The sequence below is a fragment of the Oryzias latipes genome, chromosome 13, assembly GCF_002234675.1.
Source record: "Oryzias latipes chromosome 13, ASM223467v1".
NCBI lineage: Eukaryota > Metazoa > Chordata > Actinopteri > Beloniformes > Adrianichthyidae > Oryzias > Oryzias latipes.
Window position 1 is genome coordinate 17,332,481 of NC_019871.2, and position 20,770 is coordinate 17,353,250.

Below are 20,770 nucleotides of genomic sequence, written 5' to 3' on the forward strand. Positions count from 1 at the left end.
AGTGAGCTGCTTTTGATTCTCCAACCACTACTTTGTTTAAAAGACAAATGTTGGATCTAAGACTGCTTGTACAACACCAAATTATCTTTGTCAGAACATTTCAAAGCCAACAAAAGCTCGGAACACAGATCTTCTGTTAAATCCTCATTGAAAGAATACATCAATAATCACTATAACAAGATGCCAATAATGGGTAGAATGACTGCAAGGTTATTGAAGAGGAAAAGAACCTCGTGCTTGAACCAGAGGACAAAGACTTGCTGTTACTGTAATTTCTGACATGAATAAAGAAAGTGATTGTACTTGTTAGTTAGATCCAGATCAAATGAACCATCTTTCAATGACAGCAAGATGCTTGGATCCTAAGGCTACAAAGCTATCCAGGATAATCATGCTTTTTGTGTTTACAGTAGTAGACATTTATATGAACAGTTATAATGAGATATGGCAAGAAATTAACTTCCAAGTCAGCTAACTTTCAAATTGTCTTTTTGAAGATGTTTGTGCTGCTGGAATTAGGAATAACATAATTATTACCTATTACTATTTTGAGAAGTTTTCCACTCAAAATAGTCACAAAGTTGCTTTACGTATCTTAAAACATTATGGAATGGACCTCAAACTACTTTTCATTTAGTTAAGTCAGACAATGCAAAAAAATGTGAGGCTTTTTTATTAGGTTTTGATGAAACAAGATTAATCATTTTCAATTATAAAAGTTATTTGGACTCAGTCACGGGAATTTGACAATTTGGTCATGAGGCATTCTTGAGTCAATGGAACTTGAGTTACATTTTAACCTCAAAGTTTGTTTATCAAGTCAATATACACTCTCCAGTAACTTAACCCTTGTGCTATCCTAGGCACTTTAAGGTTGGGAGTTGGGTCATCTAGACCCACTAGACAGTGCGCTGAACCTTTTTTCATCAATGATTTGTGATCTTCACTGGTGTCCATGGATTACATGAAATCTTTCCACCTTTATCCGCCTTTGTCATGGTAGGGAGAACACGTCAATGTAAGGGTGGGGTCATCTAAGATGACCTCTGACCTCTGGCATCAACAAGGCATTTCTTCCCACACAACTGCCCCCCACTGAATATTTTCTCTTTTTCAGACCATTCTCTGTCAACTCTAGAGTTTGCTGTGGGTGAAAATCCCAGTAGATCAGCAGTTTCTGAAATTCTCAGACCAGCCCGTCTGGCACTAACAACCATACCACGTTCAAAGTCACTTAAATCTCCTTTCTTCTCCATTCTGATACACGGTTTAAACTGCAGCAGATCGTCTTGACCATGTCTACATGCCTAAATGCATTGAGTTGCTACCATGTGATTGGCTGATTGGAAAATTGTGTTAACGAGCTGGACAGGTGTGCCAAATAAAGTGGCTAGTGAGTGTATATGAAACATTTAGTCTGTTAATTTGCTAAATTACTCCTTCATCTTTTCTTGACTGTTGGAACCCAATGTAATAAATCCACAAGTTTAACATTGTGGAATATTTCTTACTGCAGAGCTTAGCAAATACTTTGCATGCAGGCCAGAGTTTTCTAGACGCGCAGCTAAGTCTCCATGTGGCAGTATTTAAACCGTGCCCTGAAAGTTTATCCTCGCTGTGTTCATTCATTTTTTTCTTTTGCTCTGACAGGTGAACTTAAATAAAGTTGTATTTGAAAAGTTAGTGCCCAAAGAGCAAATCAGAAATGTGACAACTTAGAACTGGAAGAAGGAAGGATCTTTTCTTTTACCATTTGACAGAATAAGACATCACTGTGTTGTTGCATGGACTTATGTTTATCTCAGATATCAGTCTGTCTTTGAGGAAAGCATGTATTTCTGATCATGTGTGTGTTACGTGACTCTCATGTGACTTACTTGTCTCATGCTGCAATCAGTCTGCTGAGGAGAAGGTCTCAGTTAGAGGCAGGATAGTGCTGTGTATATGTGGGTGGGTGTGTGTTTGTGTGTGTGTGAATGGGTGTTCAACTGCCTTTTGTGTGTGTGTGTGTGTGTGCATGCGTGTACACAGAGGTCATATTTCTTTGAAGATTTCAGATGTAAAATGTATGTGGAGATGTTTCTCATAACTTTAGGGTTTTATCACATTTTTCATTTATTTTAAACTTTTCGCTAAGAAATTGCAAAAGTGATATGAATGGGGCAAGCTGATATAAATAGTTACAATAAAACTAGCAGAAAGAACATTTCCAACCTTGTTCAAAAGAAACAAGAAACATTTTTCTTCGATAAATGGAATGATTTACAGAACCTTTCCAAAAAATTATAATCACAGTCAAGTGTATTTAGTTCCATGATAGCTAATTTTCTGAAATCCTGCATTTGTGGGTTTTAAGAATACTACCCATCCGTGTCCTGTGTAAGGCAAAAAGTCTAGTTCATTTAATATGTAGGGATAGAGGCCAACGCCCATTTGAGATGCAGTACAAATAGTTGATTAGCTGATGTACTATTCATTAAAAACATAAAAAACTGAGTTTACCATCAAAACTGAACTTTTTTTTTTTACATTTTGTGTTTGTTGATCAGCAGTTTCAACTCTCGAGATGCTAACCACTAATTTGTCCATGCACAAGCTGTTATGGTTCTGCCTGCTGCGTCAAACAAAAGAGGGATCAGCAGAGTAACAGCAAAATGTAAATAATGCAAGCCTCTGCTAACATTCAATCAAGTGAATGACACAATAACTAACCATCCCAGACTTGTCAAATATATTTTTGCTGTTACTTACAAAATAAATATGAAAAGGCAAACCTTGAAAATGTTGAGGGATCTATAAAATATCTGGTTATACTTCGGCATGAGATTATTTTAAAATAACAGTTGTTCTTTTTTCACAGGTTTGTGATAGGAAACTCTAAAATGTTATCAGGAAGGATGAAATATTAAAAGAAGTGTTGAAGTGTTTTCTTGGTAAAAAGGTTCGGCAGAATTTTATAAACGAACAACATGTTTACCCTGATTAATTATAGAACTGATTTTTTTTAAACATACCGTGAGTCTTGGGGCAAAACGGGTCAAGTCAGTTGAGAACTTCTGCAAAGGAGAAATGTATACTACATTTATATATTTAGCTTGTGTCTACCCAATCCACCAAAAAAACCTAAAGGGGGCCTCAGGACAACTCATTTGATATCTTACTGTCCGACATGAGCAGATGAGCTTCCTTATTTGATCTAGTCTTTCAAAAGAATAGAGGAGGCTAGTAATATTTTTACTCTCAGATTTTTACTTGTTTGAAGTCCTGAGAAATTAGCGAAACAGTGTCAGACGATGGTTTTAAATGAAACTTAAAATGAATACTGCTGTATAAATTAATCGTTTTTATGGCTTGTTTCTATGTTGATGTTAAATCTGTTAATCTCTTTCTTTTTATGTCTGTCTTTTTCCAGATATTTCTGGTAGCGTTGTCCTTTGCTTATTTTGCAAAGGCTTTGTCAGGAAGCTACATGAAGAGCACAATAACTCAGCTGGAGAGACGCTTTGACATCCCCAGTTACCTTATAGGAGTCATTGACGGTAGCTTCGAGATAGGTGAGGAGACCCACCAATCACCGGTGTCATTCTCTTGTTCTGTTTGTTGCCTCTGAGCCTGCCTTCATTTTTTCTTTCTATCTTTGGGAGAAAACATGAATGGGTCATTGATACGGTGGTCAGGATACGGATAAAGGACTCACCAGGCTTCAAAGAAGAGGACAGAGGGGTGTGTTTGTGTTGAGATGAGATGAGTCACAATGTTGAGAAAGGACACACAGAAGCCTAAAATCTGTGGGCAGTCAGACCCCAGACTTTATTCTTCATATTACCTTAATCCCTGCTTTCCCCAATAATATATCTGTGTCTGTCATCTGACATGCTTTTGTCTTCATAAGCAAATTGCCTAAAAACAACTTTCAAATTCCTTGGGCAACTAAGTCTAAGTTTGTCCTCCTGTCTTAAGGGTTTTATTCTGGACTTGTTTAGTGTACTACATAACTGGTAAGAACAAAACATAGTGAAAATGTGTTAGGACTATCTGTGTTTTTTTCCCATTCTTACAAAATAATTTTAATTTATCCCAGACTTAGTCCAGACATTTACATAAATGTTGATCCACTGATGGAATTTTGTAGCAGGGTTGCAGCTTGAACATTGACCATGAAAGTAAAGGAGGATTAATGGAGGATTTCTTTTTATAGACCACTCAAGCAGCTGAACAAATCAGTGTTCAGGTATTGTAACAGGATGTTGAAAGTGTGGTGAAAAGGGTAAAAAATGCTCCATAGAAACTAATTTGAATAAATCCTTTGTTTGTCTGTTGATCTTGCAGTCAGTATTACTACTGTTACTGAGCCAAGGGTTTGTAATCCAATGTTCTCTGTTGACTTTGTAGAGCAGGGATTTTTCTCCTGACACTAATCATTTTCAGGTTTCAAGATGAGATTAGACTCATGGTTTATGGAAGCAATCATCTACTATCAGTCTCAATAGCCTTTCATGTTTTATGTTTCGGTGTTATGTGCTAGAGGACAATATGGAGGTGATGCCTTGGCTCAGCTGAATGTGGTGAGCCTCTGTAGCTCCATCACTTCATCCCTTGTGAAGACTGTTTCTCTCACGTGGCCTAGGCAACAAGCTTTTTCCATAGGACTGTTGCCAGGGTAACATAGAGGCAGCACAGGGCAGCACGAAGAGGGAAAGGAAAGTGTAAGAAATTGGAGAAGAAAAGGATAGGCGACGAGAGAAATGAGAGATAATGAAGTGGGAGGAGTTACAAAGACGTATGCTTAACATTAAAGAGATTACGTCTGTCGGACGAAACGGCGGCGGCTGTGGATCAGAAGGTCGGGTGGATCCTCAGTTCCTAACATGACATCTAGCAGACACTGCCCTCGATGTACTTGTGATTATAGAGGGTGTTTGCTTAAATAGAGGGAAGGCTGTCTGGGTTTAGAGGAGTAGACATTCCACTGCAAAGCAAAAATCAAAGCCAGAATATCAGTTTTTTAAATATTTAAACAGCTGCTGGAAGCCAGCTTCAATCTCACATGTACATATGTGATCACATAGAGTTGTCTGCCGGTTTCCTGCTCAATAGTGCTTACGCACATGCCTTTGTTTGTTGAAGGATTTTGGGAAGGTTTGATGTCATTCCATTGAAAAAAGCACATAATATGAATGGAACACGGTGAAATTTCATGATAAACAAAGTCTTTTACCAAGGCCAATTTTTTTTATTTTGCTTATTTGCTGTGAGTTTCTCCATTAGCAATGATAAAAGATCAGAAACATATTTAATGAAAACTTTTGGTGGTTTCATCCCTGCAGGCAATCTGCTGGTGATAGCTTTTGTGAGTTATTTTGGCGCCAAACTCCACAGACCAAAGATCATTGCTATGGGTTGTGTACTGATGTCGATTGGAACCTTCATCATCGCTCTGCCCCACTTTATGATTGGACGGTGAGTAAATTGTCTAGTTTTTAATTCTTCATAAACATAGTAAGTATATTGTACATGCACAGTAGGTTTGAGGATCATGAGAGATCAGGGGTGGGTAAACTGAAGGCCGTCAGCGGCCCGTTAAACAATTTAATCTGGCCCACCAAACTGGAAAAAATCATTTTTGATAATCCTTTTTAATATAAAATTTTCCCTGTAGTTCTGGCGTCTACCCATAAATTATGCACTACAAATACTAAACCTTTGTTTAGGTGAAGAAAGTTATTTTTGGTGTGGTGATGTGGTGTCGAAAGATTTTCTGATGTTTGTGTGTTTTCCAATAGAAATTTTTTCCAATTATTTCACCACCACCTGAACGCAACATTTCTCTGATTTAATGTCATTGGTGCAATTGGCTCTAAAATGATAACAAAACCCACAATTTTGTAATAAAAACTCCAAAATGTTCTGTTTCAAAATATATACTGTATATTAATTTTTAATCTAAATAAAGGCATGTTTTCATCCAGATTCCCTAGATGTTTTTTATCTTATGAGTTGTTTAAAAAAAGCAATCCATTCATCTGCTCCTGGTCCAGCTCTTCTGTCAAATTTTAGAACTTTTTGTGGCCCACAAGTCAAAAGTTTGCCTACTCTTGTGATAGATGCTTATGTGGCCTCATCCAGAACTTAAAGCTGACAGATGACTTCAGGAAAGGCTCCACGGAGGTCATTACATAGCCTCATAGGGTTATTACTTTCACTTCTTTGGCTATAAACCTTTTGTGTTGTTGTTGTGCAGCTATGAATATGAAACGTCAGTGCGGTGGGTTGAGAATTCAACACTTAGCCCTGCTCCTTGTCGGGCGGGTTTGCCAGCAGAGCTGACACAAGACGGCAAACGGCCTCAAGAACAATCCACAGGTGACTGTTTGCACACAGGCAACAAATTCCGAGTCTTTGCACTCGGATGGAAAGATGATTCTTCACACTCTCCCCTGCAGACTGTGAAAGTGAGTCTAATCTGTCAATGTGGATATATGTACTCCTGGGAAATGTCTTGAGGGGGATTGGAGAGACACCTGTTCAGCCTTTGGGGATCTCCTACATAGATGACTTTACTACTGAGGAGAATGCTGCACTGTACATTGGTAAGAACCAACCCATTGTATATCTAAATGATTTTTAAAATAAAACAGTGTGTATTATGGATGTTATTTTTCTCGCATGTAGATGTGGACAGATCCAGTCTGCATGGCATAAATAATAAAAATAATCTTACAAAACGTAAGGGAAGTTGAAGCTGTTAAGCATCACAAAGGTTGTCATGGTAGCGAGTACTATTCATGGCCCGTCGCCATGCTGCTATAGGTCAGTAGATTTTGTCTGTGAGATGTATATGGAGTGTGTAATGTTCTAAAAACCTTTAAAGTCTATAGCTGGGGTTTTCTGTCCTTTAGTGACCCTAAACCAACAGCTGTTTTTTAATGGAATGGACTTTCATCTCATCTATGATTCCAGCTCTTTTCCCATAAACTCCAGGATGCGCACACAATGATATGTAGACATAAATGCATACAATAAAAAACTTTTGACCTCATTTAATGAGTCAGTTTTCCCTTGAATTTTGCTCTGCTTGCTAGAGCTTTAATATTAAGTAATAACTGAGGGTTTAATATTGACTATTATTGAAAAAACAGACTTTTTTGTTTTGCTAATGTATTTTTCTGTGTTGTTTAAACCCAAGGCTGTGTCCAGACTATCTCTGTTGTTGGCCCCGTGTTTGGATATCTACTTGGTTCCCTCTGTGCCAAGATCTATGTGGACATTGGATTTGTGAAAATGGGTATGTTTGCTGCGCTTTGTTAACATACATAAGCAATCTTAAATTCATTTCAATCCTTGCTGAAAATGATTTGTTTGGAGACATGGCTGAAACTTTTAGGAAGATGTTAAGGCCGGTGTCACACAGCCACTTTGTACATTTTTTGCATTTTCCACGTAGATTTCAGTCTTTCATGAAAGATGCGTGATATACGTAATTCATAAGTGTCTCTTGAGTTTGTCATTCATCGACGTGTCCAAATGTCTGTCAAGAGTTTCGGCCGATGGGTCTTCACGTGAATTTGGTTTTGAGCTATCCAAAAACTTTGGTCAGTTGAGAATTACCCAGTTAATGCGTATTTTGTGTAGTTTATACCCAATAATTACGTAAGTCTTACACAATTGTGCTTAAGTGTTGCAACATGTGTACACAATTTTGTGTCTTTCCACGATCGTTTAATGTATGTTCATGTACAGTACAGACCAAAGTTTGGACACACCTTCTCATTCAAATGAATGGGAAGGTTTGTCCAAACTTTTGGTCTGTACTGTATGTCTAACGGACTTTTCACGAATGTACCACCAATGTATAACTTTAATATCGTGTATACAGCACACATATCATGTTCAAATGACGTAATTGCAGCACAAATCACTAAGAAATTGCAAATACAATTGATATATGATCCCACATGGTTCATGTGCCACGTGTTCTTTACGTAGTTTATTTGTACTTCTTGCTTGGTTTCAACATATGTGGTTCATGATACATCTGTGAAAGTTTCATATAAAAGACCACAACGTTTCTCACTTTTATCAGGTATATTAATGTATAACCAATTTTCAGCAGAATGTACATAGTGGCTGTGTGACATGGCCTTTACTGCCTGAAAACTGACAGTATTTTTTTCTTTTGTTTTATCATATTTTGACATTTAACAGAGATATTGATTGATGTAACCTATGCTGGGATTTTAGATTAAATTGCCTTGTAAAACAAAAATGAAGAAGAAAGAAATTAGCTGTAATTCAGATTTGGTAAATATAGATGTAGGAGAAATGCTTTCACATCAACAGGACCTACTGCTGTTGTAAATGGTCTCTGAATGTGTAAGGTGGGAAGTAAACTAATTGTGATCAAATTTGGGGTTTTATAGGGGATCTGATTGTTTATGTGGTTTCCCTACACTAACGCTATGACAGACCCACATCATCTGGACAGCAGAGACGCAGCTGGTGTTATGGTTACCTTAATTTCTGTTACTTCGACATTATTTGAAATAATGTTAGAGACCTGAACATGTTTGTGATTAAATAAGTTACAACATGTAAAACTTGCACATGATGAATCGGTGCGATTTCCATCCAGCTTCATCTTTGCTCTAGAGAAACAGAGTCTTCATTGCACTTTATTTAAAGTGTTTGTTGCCTCATAGCACCAGCTGGACTTTTCAAATTACTTTTATCTTAGCTATGAATTACTGCAATTTTCTGGGGAAACTCTTTGCCCAAAGAATTTTATACATGTGTGCCCTGCATGCTTGGTGGTGTGTATCTTGAGAACCCTCAAAACACATCATGTATCTATTTTACTACCATCACCAGATCAAAATGGGAGGAAAACAGTGTGTTTTTTCATTTGCAAGTGGATCACAGTTAGCAGGTGCCTACTCAGTCCTCCAGACAGCTGCAAAGGATTAACATCCATCAGCTAATGAAGAAGACCAGCTGAGACAGATGAAGGACAAAGCTATCTGACAGCTATAATCAAATAAGGTGCAGTGGGAGAGAGAAAAGAGGGAGAAATAAATAGGAAAAAAGAACTCAAAATATGCAACCATGTAGGTGGAATCTTTTAAAAAATTAAAGATGTGCAGATTTAGAAGAAAGCAGGATGGATGATTTAGATCACTATTCTAGTTAAAAGTATTTAATTTGGGAAAAACTTTTTGAATGTTCATGTGCTTGATATTTGTAACAAAGTCAGTTTTATCGACATGGCTAACTAGAAACTGTGTCACTTGTATCCCTGGTGCAGAGACCATCACCATCACTCCAGCTGATTCCCGCTGGGTGGGTGCATGGTGGCTGGGTTATCTCATAGCTGGAGTCATCACTCTGCTTTCTGCCATCCCTTTCTGGTTTTTGCCTCGTTCTCTTCCCGTCCCTGGGCCCCAATTTCAACGGAAGGACAGTGATGAGCAGAAAGGCTTCATTAAGGACCACCCTCATATGAAAAACAAATATACAGCAGATGAACATACTAGTTTTATAGAGATGGCTAAAGGTAAGGTTTGATGAAGTATTAATCATTGCATGATTAATACTAATATTTTTAAACTCATATTAGTTTGTATTCAAGCACGATAAAGTCGGTCTATTAAGCCTGTCTAATGGAGGTGTGAAGAACAAACAAGCTAAATATTTGAGTTTCCTCCTTTGTACATCAACTTTGTATCTTTTAGCTGTAATGTAGCTGCTGCTGAATTTGGACATTAATTAATTCTGGTGGCTTTCAAACTGCCCTTGTCCCTCCACAGACTTTATTCCAACTTTGCGAACTCTGCTGGCGCACCCCGTGTATCTGATCTACCTGTGTGTGACTGTCATCCAGCTGAACTCTCTCATCGGCATGGTCACTTACAAACCCAAGTACATAGAGCAGCACTTCAGGCAATCTGCCTCCAAGGCTAACTTTCTTATGGGTATGCTGCATGTTTCACAATTATTTCCCTGTATCCCATGAATTATTTGTACGGTACATTAAGGGAAATCACCAGGAAGGAAAGACCACAGGAAGCTCTCTTCCCCATCTCCATCCGAGCTGCAGAAGGATTTCCTATGCCTGCTCGGTTTGTTCACACTCCAGCATTAATATTCAAACTAATGACAGTGAGGGAGTCTCCGGATCTTAATTGAAAATCAATTGAATTATTTAAAAAGGTCAAACTATGTAAAAATATATCAATAGAAATGTTTTTTTTTTCTACAAAAATGTAAAAATAGTTTCATCAACTGACAGTCTGATGGAAAGAAAACATTTCTGCTTTTAAACACAGCATAAAGTTACCTTTGTGTTATGCTCAGAAATAGTTTTTTTATAGTTTCTTTAAATCCCAAAAGTTTTGTTTTTTTTGCAGCTGCAATTAAAACAAAAGCTTGAGAGAACGAATGTTGTCAACGAATTGTTTGAGTTTAGTCTAATCATTCCCTTACATGCCAAGACTGAAGAGGCTTTGTGAATTTTAGAGCCGTTTTGCACATGAAGTGAAATATGGAATGATGTTAACAGTGCAGAATCATGTGGTCTCATTAAGCAAGATTCCTGCTCTTGCTGCATATGAAAGAGAATACAATATTAGCGACCAGAGTTGATGATGCACGTATGGATCAAAGACAGGGTCCACATTGATGCTAATTAGAACTGTTGAAACAAAAAATAGATAAAGGTGAAAAGGTTTTTTTTAAAACAATTAGCAGTTTATTTCGTTAATTTGTTCTCAACTGTTGAAAATCCAGTTAACTTGTCATCCTAATGGAGAAGTTGATTTTAAATAATTGATTTTGCTGGTTTTTTAATTTATTTTTTAGGAGTGATCAATATTCCAGCTGTGGCACTGGGCATGTTTTCCGGTGGGTTGCTGATGAAGAGGTTTAAACTAAACATCATGGGAGCAGCCAAGTTTGCCTTCAGCACTTCCCTGATCGGTTACGTCCTGTCAATGTTCTTCTTTGCTATGAGCTGCGAGAACGCCAAGGTGGCCGGGGTGACGCTTTCATACGACAAGTGAGTGATCAAGAGCGTATGTCTTGAATGTTGGTGTTGGAATAGTCCAAATGCAGAGAACAGAATCTGAGAACAGTTCAAAACAGTTAAAGCTTCTTACATTAACTTGAAGCAGAAATCAACAAAAAAGTAGGGGGAAAAAAAGACAAAATGAAAAACACTTAGGTTATTAAGCTATAAAGGAGTTGATTAGCTCAAAAATAGAAAACGGGTGTTTACAGGGAGAATCTAAAAGACAAATCCTAAAAACTGAACATAACCCGAGGACATGACCTATATAACCTGAGGAATAGGCACAAAGAAAACTCAACTAAAAGACCTCAAACTTTAGACTCTATACATACATCTTCACCAGCAATTCCCTCACGATTCTTTTTGTGTTTTCATTCATTTGTGGCTGGGAGAAAAAAATAAAGTTTCACTGTGTATGACAAGAACATTAATGAAGCATCAAGGTAAATAAAATAAAAAAACAACAAACATAAAAAAGCACAAATGAAGCATACTCCTTATAAGTTAATGGAGAATTGTGCGTTTTCTTTGAGTGTACTTGAACTCGTTTTGTTGTATGGACTTAACTGTTTCACACCTCTCACATCACTTTAAACATCTACAGCTTTTCTCTCATATCAGGTACATTCGCCTAAACTTGTTTTACTGTCTTTTAACCTCTTCAAAATGCTTATTAAAGAAGTGACGTTGTTATAAAGCATTTTACTGACATCTATTTTGGGGTAGGGGGCAACTGCCTCCCCAATTTTTGAGTTAATATTAGTGTCATTAGTGACAAAGATTAAGAACTCATCAATACAAGCTTCTCAATGCATTGCAATAATAACATATAACACAATATTTTTAGATGAAATCTCAAGCCCTTCAAAATAAAAGCCATGCCCCTGTAAGGTGTCTTCTTACCCATCTGGGCTTTCAAGAACTTTTACACTTTTTTTTTTTTTTTTTTTTTGCTACTGCTTTACATTAGTAATAGTACCTCAGCTGTTCAATATTTATAACAATAAGAAAATGTTTGAAATAATTATGTTTTAATCCTTTCATTTGCAAGGGCCTTCCACTCTAGTGGTTCTTATTTGCCACCCTTCCAAAGTCCTTTGGAAGTCACCCCCCAAATCAAATGTTCTAGCTCCTCCACTGTTTTGGGGCAATTAGATGCTAATCCAAACAATACATTTGACCAAAAAAAAGTATTAGCTGAACAGATGGTGAACACTCAGTGATGAGAAAATCTTTTATGTTTTATTAGAAAAATCTACTGTTGAATTTAATTTTTGAAGAGTTGGCGAAAGTTACATTCCTATCAAAAAATTTTCTGTAATTTTTCTTGATTTAAAAAACAAAGGTCAAATACAGAATTGTAACTGTTCACTTGTGTTAACCTTGAAAGTAAATGTTTATTTTGTTGTTTTTTCGTTCAAATGTGTTGTTATTCCTTTTCTCTTTATTTGTTCATGTAGTTGATGACTGAAAATAAAGCCAATAAAGATAATTCTATTTTTTTATTCTTTGACCGTATTAAATTAATATATCAGTAGATGTTAGCAGAAAAAAAATGTCTTTAAGTCACACCTTTTTTTTTATTTTTTCAGAATTGATGAGATCTCCTATGATAAACACTCGTTGTTCACGGCCTGCAACAGAGACTGTGTTTGTTCTTCAAACGAGTGGGACCCAGTTTGTGGGGAGAATGGCATCACATATCTTTCCCCATGTCTTGCTGGCTGCAGCACCTCTGCAGGATTGAGAAAAAACACAGTAAGTTGGCATGAGAAGCAATCAAAGAAGCACATTCAATTGTTGCCAGTGTTTAGTTTATGTTTTAGGTGTAACCCCCAGGTAAAACCCAAATCATATTATTCAATAGAAATAAAGAAATGTCAGATAACTGTAAAGAAAGGAGGGCCACTAAGAACCACTAATGTTAAGGAGGATAAAAGAAGTACATTCCAACAAGGTATCATTACTTGTAAACACTTAGATGTTTGTAACCCTTGTGCTATCCTAGGCACTTTAACATTGGGAGTTGGGTCATCTAGACCCACTAGACAGTGCTCTAAACCTTTTTTCTTCAATGATTTGTGATCTTCACTGGTGTCCATGGATTACATGAAATCCTCTTCACCTTTATCCACCTTTGTCATGGTAGGGATAACATGTCGATGTAAGGGTGGGGTCATAGGATAGCACAAGGGTTAACTGGATATGAAACGGATGAAGAAAACAGGAAACCAGATGTGGCTCAAAGACTTAAATCAGGCTATGTTTTCCTCTGGTCCACAAAGTTAGTTCCATCTATTATTTATGTCATGGGTGATAGAAAATCATTGATAAAGTAGTGTTTTAATCATTAATGCTATATTTTTTTACTTGAAAATTGTAAAAGACAGGAAGGAATCTATTTAGTTCATGCAAAAAGATGAAAATATCCTACTTTGCTGCAGTATTTGAGTTTCTGCCTTAATTGAATTATAAATCCCTGCACCAAGTTCACATTTACACAGAAATAAATCATTTCCATTTTCTATTTACATTTATTGTGATCAGGCATGCCATTGTGACAAGAAAAAAACATGTATGACTACCTCTTTATCAAAGCACCTTTTAGTGGGTGGAATATGCTTAAACAATATCTGTAAATATAATCTTCAAATGTGACATGTTAATAGCAGGGAAAATTGGCATGTTAACAGATTTTGGTGAGTTTGGCATGACTCAAACAGTGAAAGCTTAATGACTAGGTAGCATCTCCAAAACTGCAACCCATTTGAGATGTTCTTGGTCATAAAGAGCAAAAAGAGTGAGCAGTGTTGAACCAGCACTATGGTCATGAAGTAAGGGAGGCTTGTTGGAAGAGAAGGCAGGGCTACGTGGTCCACTCTAAAAGAAAAGCCACTGTAGCACATAGTTGTAGAACATTCGTGCTGCCCATACAGCCCCTACCTGCAAAGCTCGAACAAATAGCATCACATGTAGTAACAGAAGGAGGTGATCTGATCAAGTTGGTTCTTACTAATTTCTTAAATGGCTGGATGTGTGTCTTATGCACAGCAGCTAGAGGCACCGGGAAGTCAAGCCAGTGTAGCTAATATTTTGAGTTGGTAATGTTCTACTCGGAAACCTTTGGGCCAGCCGTGCTTTTAGATGTTACTGTACCACACACTGGAGCATTGTTTCAGGCCATGTTCTCTGGTGGTTGTGGCCTCTTTTAGCACTATAATACCCCCTGCCTCAGAGCAAAATGGATTTCAGATGGATTTTCAGATTTGTGTTTGTGTCTGTGGAATGTCCTGAAGTGTTGGATACTAGTTGCAGATATCACAACACACCTTCAGGGGTCAACTGGAGTTCATCCCTTGATTGGTCAGGACAACTTGGCAGCTGAATGGGAACCATTACAATATTCAGTTATGCCAAAATTTGTCAAGATCTGTTCTTGTCTGTGTAGGTCTTCTCTAACTGCAGCTGCATTGGGGTGGGCGGTAACCTTACAGCCAACACCGGTCAATGCCACGAGAAAGACGACTGCGACTCAATGTTTCCTTACTTCCTCGCTCTCTCTGTCATCTCCTCTTTCATCATCTCTCTTGGGGGAACTCCAGGCTACATGCTTCTCATCAGGTGGGTTTAAAGGATGTTTAACTAAGAGAATCTTTGCTTGAAACTCATTATTTCCACATTAGTTTCTGGTGGCCCATCAAGTGTTGCTTGGACAGAATAGAACTGTCCTGACATTATACACAATTCCCTCAAGTTTCCCAATCGATACACCCTTGACTCATGTCCTTGGGTCTTTACCCATCACACTTACAATGCAAGGAAAGGAGATGGGGAGATTTGCACATCTTCAGGGACCCTGAAGGGGCCGAACGGCTCTCTATCCTTAATTTCGGCCCAAAACATGACTCCGCCAGCTCCATGCTGACATTGGAGCCTTGTTGGGACATGGTATTCAACCAACCCATTTCTCTATCTGGACCATCCGGGGTTGCACGGCACTCTTCAGTGAAGAAGACTGTTTAAAAATGAGTCTTCGTGCATTTCTGGGCCCCTTGCAGCTGTTTCTGCTTGAGAGTGTTGTTGAATGGAAGGTTTATGTATAATTGCAAGCCTCTGGAGGATCCTACACCTTGATGTTCGTGGGAATCCAGAGACACCAGCAGCTTCCAATATGTGCTTTTTGCTTTGTAATGGAATTATAGAAGCTGCTCTCTTAATCTGATGTATTTGTCTGACAGAAACCTTCCTCATTCTACCTTTATCTGCAAGAACTTGTGTGCTCTGAATCAGCCACAAATCTCTTATTGGTACGATGATCACGCTTAAGTTTTCGTGAAATATCCAAAGTTTTCATAACTTCTCCGAGGCATTTAAATATTTCACACTTTTCAGCAGAGAGATCCTTTTTTTATTTTCTATATTGCTTGAAAATGTTGGTCTGATTAAAAATGTGGAACGTCCTTCTTTAGTAGTTTTTCCTTTAATTGAACATACCTGGCAAACTAATTATCACAGGTGTCTGAGATTGAAGCCAGTGATCCAAAGATCCGTGAAACACAATATCATCCATGAGTTTATCTGAAAAATAAAAATTTGTATCTTTTTTTGGCACATAAATACAATTTGCATACCGGTAGTAACTTTTTCTGTATTCAAATCGGGACATATCAGGAGCAGATGAAACAATGTAATTTGAGAAAGCTCTCTTTTGTGACGCACCAACTGAAATGGGCAGGCCAAAGTCTCCTCGCTCTGCTCTATTCTGATGCACTTGCAGACATATAGATCCATTAACGTCTTAATTTTCCTCGTCTGAGCTGCCATCTGGCTCATAATTGTACGGCTGGATACCTCAAATATCACTCGCCATTTTGCATCGCTAATGTTTGCTTAGAGCTGTGAGGCGTTAGGAGACAAGGGTGCAAACACAGGGATAATGGGACATCAGTGGAGGCTTACTCCTACCACTCTGGACAAGCTTTGTCCTATAAAATGACACAGGTTTTCTGATAATTAAAAGACCACTGGGAACACTTTTACAATAGATCAAAAGATGATTGAAGTGGAACTTCAGATGATTGAGGTCTACATGGTCTTTATTGACACATTTTTTTTACAAAAACCTTTTGATGGTAATGTACAGTATTCATCACAGATGTAAAAAAAAATCAAATAAAATCTGCATATAGTAAAACAGTAATTCATTATAACAAATACAGCATTCATTATAGTTGGTGCTTGAGTTGCAGGACGAGTTGGAGATAAGAATTAGATGAATGGCCGCAAGGCTGAGTATTCTGCATGACTCACTGAGGCATTAATATGAGTTTCCTAAAGGAAAACGTACAGAGCAAAGCAGGAAATCCACCTGGAAGTGGCCTAATTTGGCTGTTTAGAATTTAGTTAGAGGGTATTAAGACTTACCAGCTGAAGCTGAAAATGTTTAGCGAGCGGTTTTTTGACGACAAAATTCATAGAACCTATCATTTATAGCTTTTAGCAGAAGATATTCATTCATTAAAGGGTTTTATCAGAGCTAAATAATGTTTTGACTTTATGTGTGCATTAAAAAGCAAACAGAATTTACAACCGACTGGCCTTGTCTGCATATAGATAGCAGTTATTGTGCAGTCCAGTGCACTCTGGTGGTGAACTCTACAATTTAAAAGACTTTGCTCACTGAGCAAGAACTATTTATTTAGGGGTGTCAGATTTTAACATTTATGCTGCAGTCTATAAATAATAATGAACTAAAAAAGATGAAAAACTACTTAATGTAGTTAAGTTTCACAAAAAAAGAGGCTCTGAGATGTGCTTTCCAAACTAACTTTGGAAACAGTTTATACTTTCTGTTTGTTATCATAGTACTTTGTAGTTCTAACTTTATTGTTCATCAGTCCAGAATATTACTTCGAGGCTAGTGCCTTAGCTTTAACCACAGTAAATCTGAGTTTTTGTAGTGCAAAAATTAGAAAGGCATTTCAATTGGCTTGAGATCCAAACATTGAACAAAAAATTTCAACAATCCTTGTTTTCCAGTTTTAGACATCCTTTGTACAGATTTACTTGTGTTATTTTATTCATTGCCAGCTTTTTACTTTAAGACCACTCATCTCTCATTTGACTTTATATTACACAACACATCTCTTCAGGGGTCTCCCCAGCGAATCAGCTTCCACCGATTGACACATTTGGTTTGGCAGAGATTTTTACGCCGGATGCCCTTCCTTACACAGTCCTGTGTTTTATCCAGGCTCGGGACTGGCACAGGAAGACCCAGACTTGGGCACCTTGTGGCTACATAGTTAGGCAGTAGCGTGAATGGTATTGCCCAAGTACCCATTAATCTCATCTCACCCCCTGGGAAACTAACCCTGGCTTGCCATGCGCCAGTCCTACATGCAGCCCACTGAGCTTTCCATCTGCCACACATACATAAGACCTATAGGTCTGTATTTGCATTTATTTTTCTTTTTTATAATTCTTTTCAACTGTTCTTCACGCAGGTGTATTAAACCAGAGTTGAAGTCTTTGGCGTTGGGTTTTCATGCTTTGGCAACGCGCACCCTTGGTAAGTTCCCATAATCTTGTCTGTCATCTTACCCTCAGTTTCATTGTTTTTTAAATTGCTACATTTATTCTGACTGCTCCAAATATGTTTTTTTTTTCCAATGATGTATAATTGTGCAATTATGCTTTGGCTGAACAGCGGGAATCCCAGCACCTATCTACTTTGGAGCAATCATTGACACTACGTGTCTTAAATGGGGTCAGAAAAAGTGTGGAGGCATAGGAGCCTGCAGAATCTACAACACCACCGCCTACAGGTAATAATTGCATCCCAATTCGGTGGTCCTGCAGCATTTCTTGTTTGATTTCTTCACGTTTTTTATCACTCAGTGAGATCTACAGAGTTTATGTTCGGGGGGAAAGGGGAACCTAGTTCCCTTGTTGTCTTGTGTACCAAACTTACTGGACACAGAATTGCTGATCCTTTTTTTTTATTTTTGGTGGAATAACATAGGAGTTGGATGTAATCATTTTTTTCAAAGGTAGCAGTTGCTGATTTAAAAAAACAAAGCCAATATTGAAGCTGGTTATAAAGCTCATTAATTAACTCAAAGACCCTTTCATGACCAGATGTTGGTAACAGATTTATCCTTTGAATGATCAAGAAAAAAGTCAAAATTTGATTTTAAATTGGATTTATTTAAATGAATTCTTTTTTTCCCCCCATCTTCTTTCCTCTCAGGATAGCATACCTGGGACTGACTCTGAGCCTGCGAACAGTTTCATTTATCATCTGCATCCCTGGCTTCATCCTGCTAGGTCGACAGCTAAAGAAAGAGGAACAGGACGCCATTCATGCTTTGTCTAACGGCGGAACTGAACTGGAGGCACTCAGGAAGGAAGAGTGTGTGATTTTGAACTCGGACCAACCACTGCATACACCTGAAAACAGCACAGATCGGCACACCCGGCTGTGACCAGCCAGCAGAACTGGCTCCCCCTGTTGGGCCGGCATGTGCTTATCACTTACAGATCTACACCCAAAGTATGTACAAAGTGACACTGTGCAGATGCTCAAACACTAATGAAAATTGCAGGGAATCAAAGTTGTCTTGTGTAAGACAGAAAATTTATATTTGTACTACTGGGTGTGTAGAGGTTTTCTCACAGTATACAAATTTGATATATTTCAAGAATGTATATGCTCTGTTTATTTTCCTTTATTTGTAATGCTTTATAGCTGTAACTGTGGCTAAGAGATTAGGCAACCTTCTACAAAAGGTTACATTTATAAACACCAGCATTCATTCATCTGCCTCTGCATAACTGAGGAAAAGTGGCCTTATAAAGCAGAGGCACTACAGGAAAAAAAAAATGAGAAGGTTGGGTTTTTGTAGAACTAGTTTTATTTGTTGTTTTTTTTTTTTTTCATGGGTCACATGCCCAAATATGTGCTCAAAGAGTTTTAAAGGACCCACAACCATTTCTGTGTGCAACCCATGTTTGCTGACATGAGTTTTTTTTTTTTTCAAATATATTTTTTTCCATTTTCTGATCTCTCACTGTTATTCCTTGTAATAGTGTGATGAAAAAAATCAATCTATGATCTTAAATTTGCCTGGAAGTCAAAATCTGGGCCTGATTGTGTTACTATTTATGTCACGTGGTTCTGGATGTGAATTTTGGCATAACTTTTAAAAAAAAAGAGAGCTGTGATTAAGTGTTACACATGAGTAGGCTGATGTAATCTCAAATGAGGCATCACAATTGAAAAATAAAAAATAATCACCGGTCGCACAAATTTATTATCTTGAAATGATATTGAAAGAAATGTCTTATAAGAACACAGAATGTTAAGCTTTTGCATTCAATTGATATTCAGACATGTTTGTTACCCATCATTGGTTACTTACTATTGTTGTGCCTTTCAAGGTGCACCGTTTGTGTTTTTGCCACAATGCAAGTTGTTGTAACATCTCTATGAGTCCTTGGAAAGATGTCATTCTTTGTGAAGTGTTGCACAGGAAGCGCTGTTGCTGCTTTGTAAGTAAGTCTGTACAATCTGCTTCCACTAGTGTTTTACGTTGCCTGTCAGTTGTTTTTGGGAGGCTTTTTTGCAATGTTATGTTTTTCTTACGTGATAGAAGTCAGTGGTGCCAAAATTCACAATCACTTTGTTTTTCCTTCCCGTTTTGCTGTCATCTTGATTCTCATGTGAAGATTGGTACCAAATTAGAATTGCCCTATTATCAAATCATTAATTTGAAATAAGTGACAGAACAAAAAAGAATTAAATCTTAATTTTTTAAGACATGATTCAGGGTAACATGTTGAACTAGAGGGAAAATGTAAAAATCCTGATTGTCTTGCTTAACTCTTGTATGTAAATCTGAATCCAATCAATCCCTGACACTTAATCTTGTTTGATTAAAACTTGTAAATGCAGTTTTTATTAATCCATTCACTTCAGTTTCAGAAACACTCGAAGACAAAGCAGTAAAATGTTGATCCAGCTTTGCTAGTGCAATTTTTTTTTTTAATGCAAACATATTTACATTAAAGGGGACATGTCGAGATCATGTGCTTGTAATGCTATATTTGACAGTTCAAAAGAATGCAAAAACCTTTATCAATACGTCACTGGGTACAGTTTACACTTTAAATTTTGCCACATATTCAAATCCGCTGTCATTTCTCTTGGGGCACCCTGCTGAAGTGTTGCTGTGAACAGAAGTGTAAAAATGTGGTTGTAAAAGGTGCTTTTTTACTGTTTTTATGTGGGTCTTCAAAAATATGTCACACACTTTTCATTAATACCTCAGGAAGCTGTCAACTTTTGGAAAGAAAAAAAAGTGACAACAGTTAAGTGTTACTTGTTCTTAATATGTAACTGCAAAGACTGTGATTGATCTGGAATTGTATCTTTTTTGGTGGGGTATTTAAGGTCTTTATATCAAATAAATTTAAAAGAAATACTATAAGAGCCATTTTGTGTGTAAATATGTGAAAGATACTTTAAAGATACATTAACATAAATCTGAAAAAACCATGTTAACCCTTGTGCTATCCTATGACCCCACCCTTACATTGACATGTTCTCCCTACCATGACAAAGGTGGATAAAGGTGGAAAGATTTCATGTAATCCAGGGACACCAGTGAAGATCACAAATCATTGAAGAAAAAAGGTTCAGAGCAC

General features: G+C 37.5%; 1 protein-coding gene across 2 annotated transcripts in view; it reads left to right on the top strand.

Annotated features, from left to right (window-relative positions):
- LOC101174684 (solute carrier organic anion transporter family member 1C1) overlaps nucleotides 1–20,548 on the top strand; it is a 33,992-nt gene extending 13,444 nt beyond the window's left edge. For both annotated transcript variants that reach the window (XM_020708308.2, XM_011482617.3), the window contains exons 3-15: nucleotides 3,413–3,554; nucleotides 5,328–5,460; nucleotides 6,242–6,363; nucleotides 6,444–6,590; nucleotides 7,187–7,285; nucleotides 9,302–9,550; nucleotides 9,804–9,968; nucleotides 10,855–11,050; nucleotides 12,655–12,820; nucleotides 14,511–14,683; nucleotides 17,569–17,633; nucleotides 17,772–17,889; nucleotides 18,315–20,548. In XM_020708308.2, the coding sequence (XP_020563967.1) occupies nucleotides 3,413–3,554; nucleotides 5,328–5,460; nucleotides 6,242–6,363; nucleotides 6,444–6,590; nucleotides 7,187–7,285; nucleotides 9,302–9,550; nucleotides 9,804–9,968; nucleotides 10,855–11,050; nucleotides 12,655–12,820; nucleotides 14,511–14,683; nucleotides 17,569–17,633; nucleotides 17,772–17,889; nucleotides 18,315–18,549 (2,010 nt within the window). In that variant the 3' untranslated portion in view covers nucleotides 18,550–20,548. The remainder of the gene's footprint in view (nucleotides 1–3,412; nucleotides 3,555–5,327; nucleotides 5,461–6,241; nucleotides 6,364–6,443; nucleotides 6,591–7,186; nucleotides 7,286–9,301; nucleotides 9,551–9,803; nucleotides 9,969–10,854; nucleotides 11,051–12,654; nucleotides 12,821–14,510; nucleotides 14,684–17,568; nucleotides 17,634–17,771; nucleotides 17,890–18,314) is intronic.
- The last annotated feature ends 222 nt before the right edge of the window (nucleotides 20,549–20,770 follow it).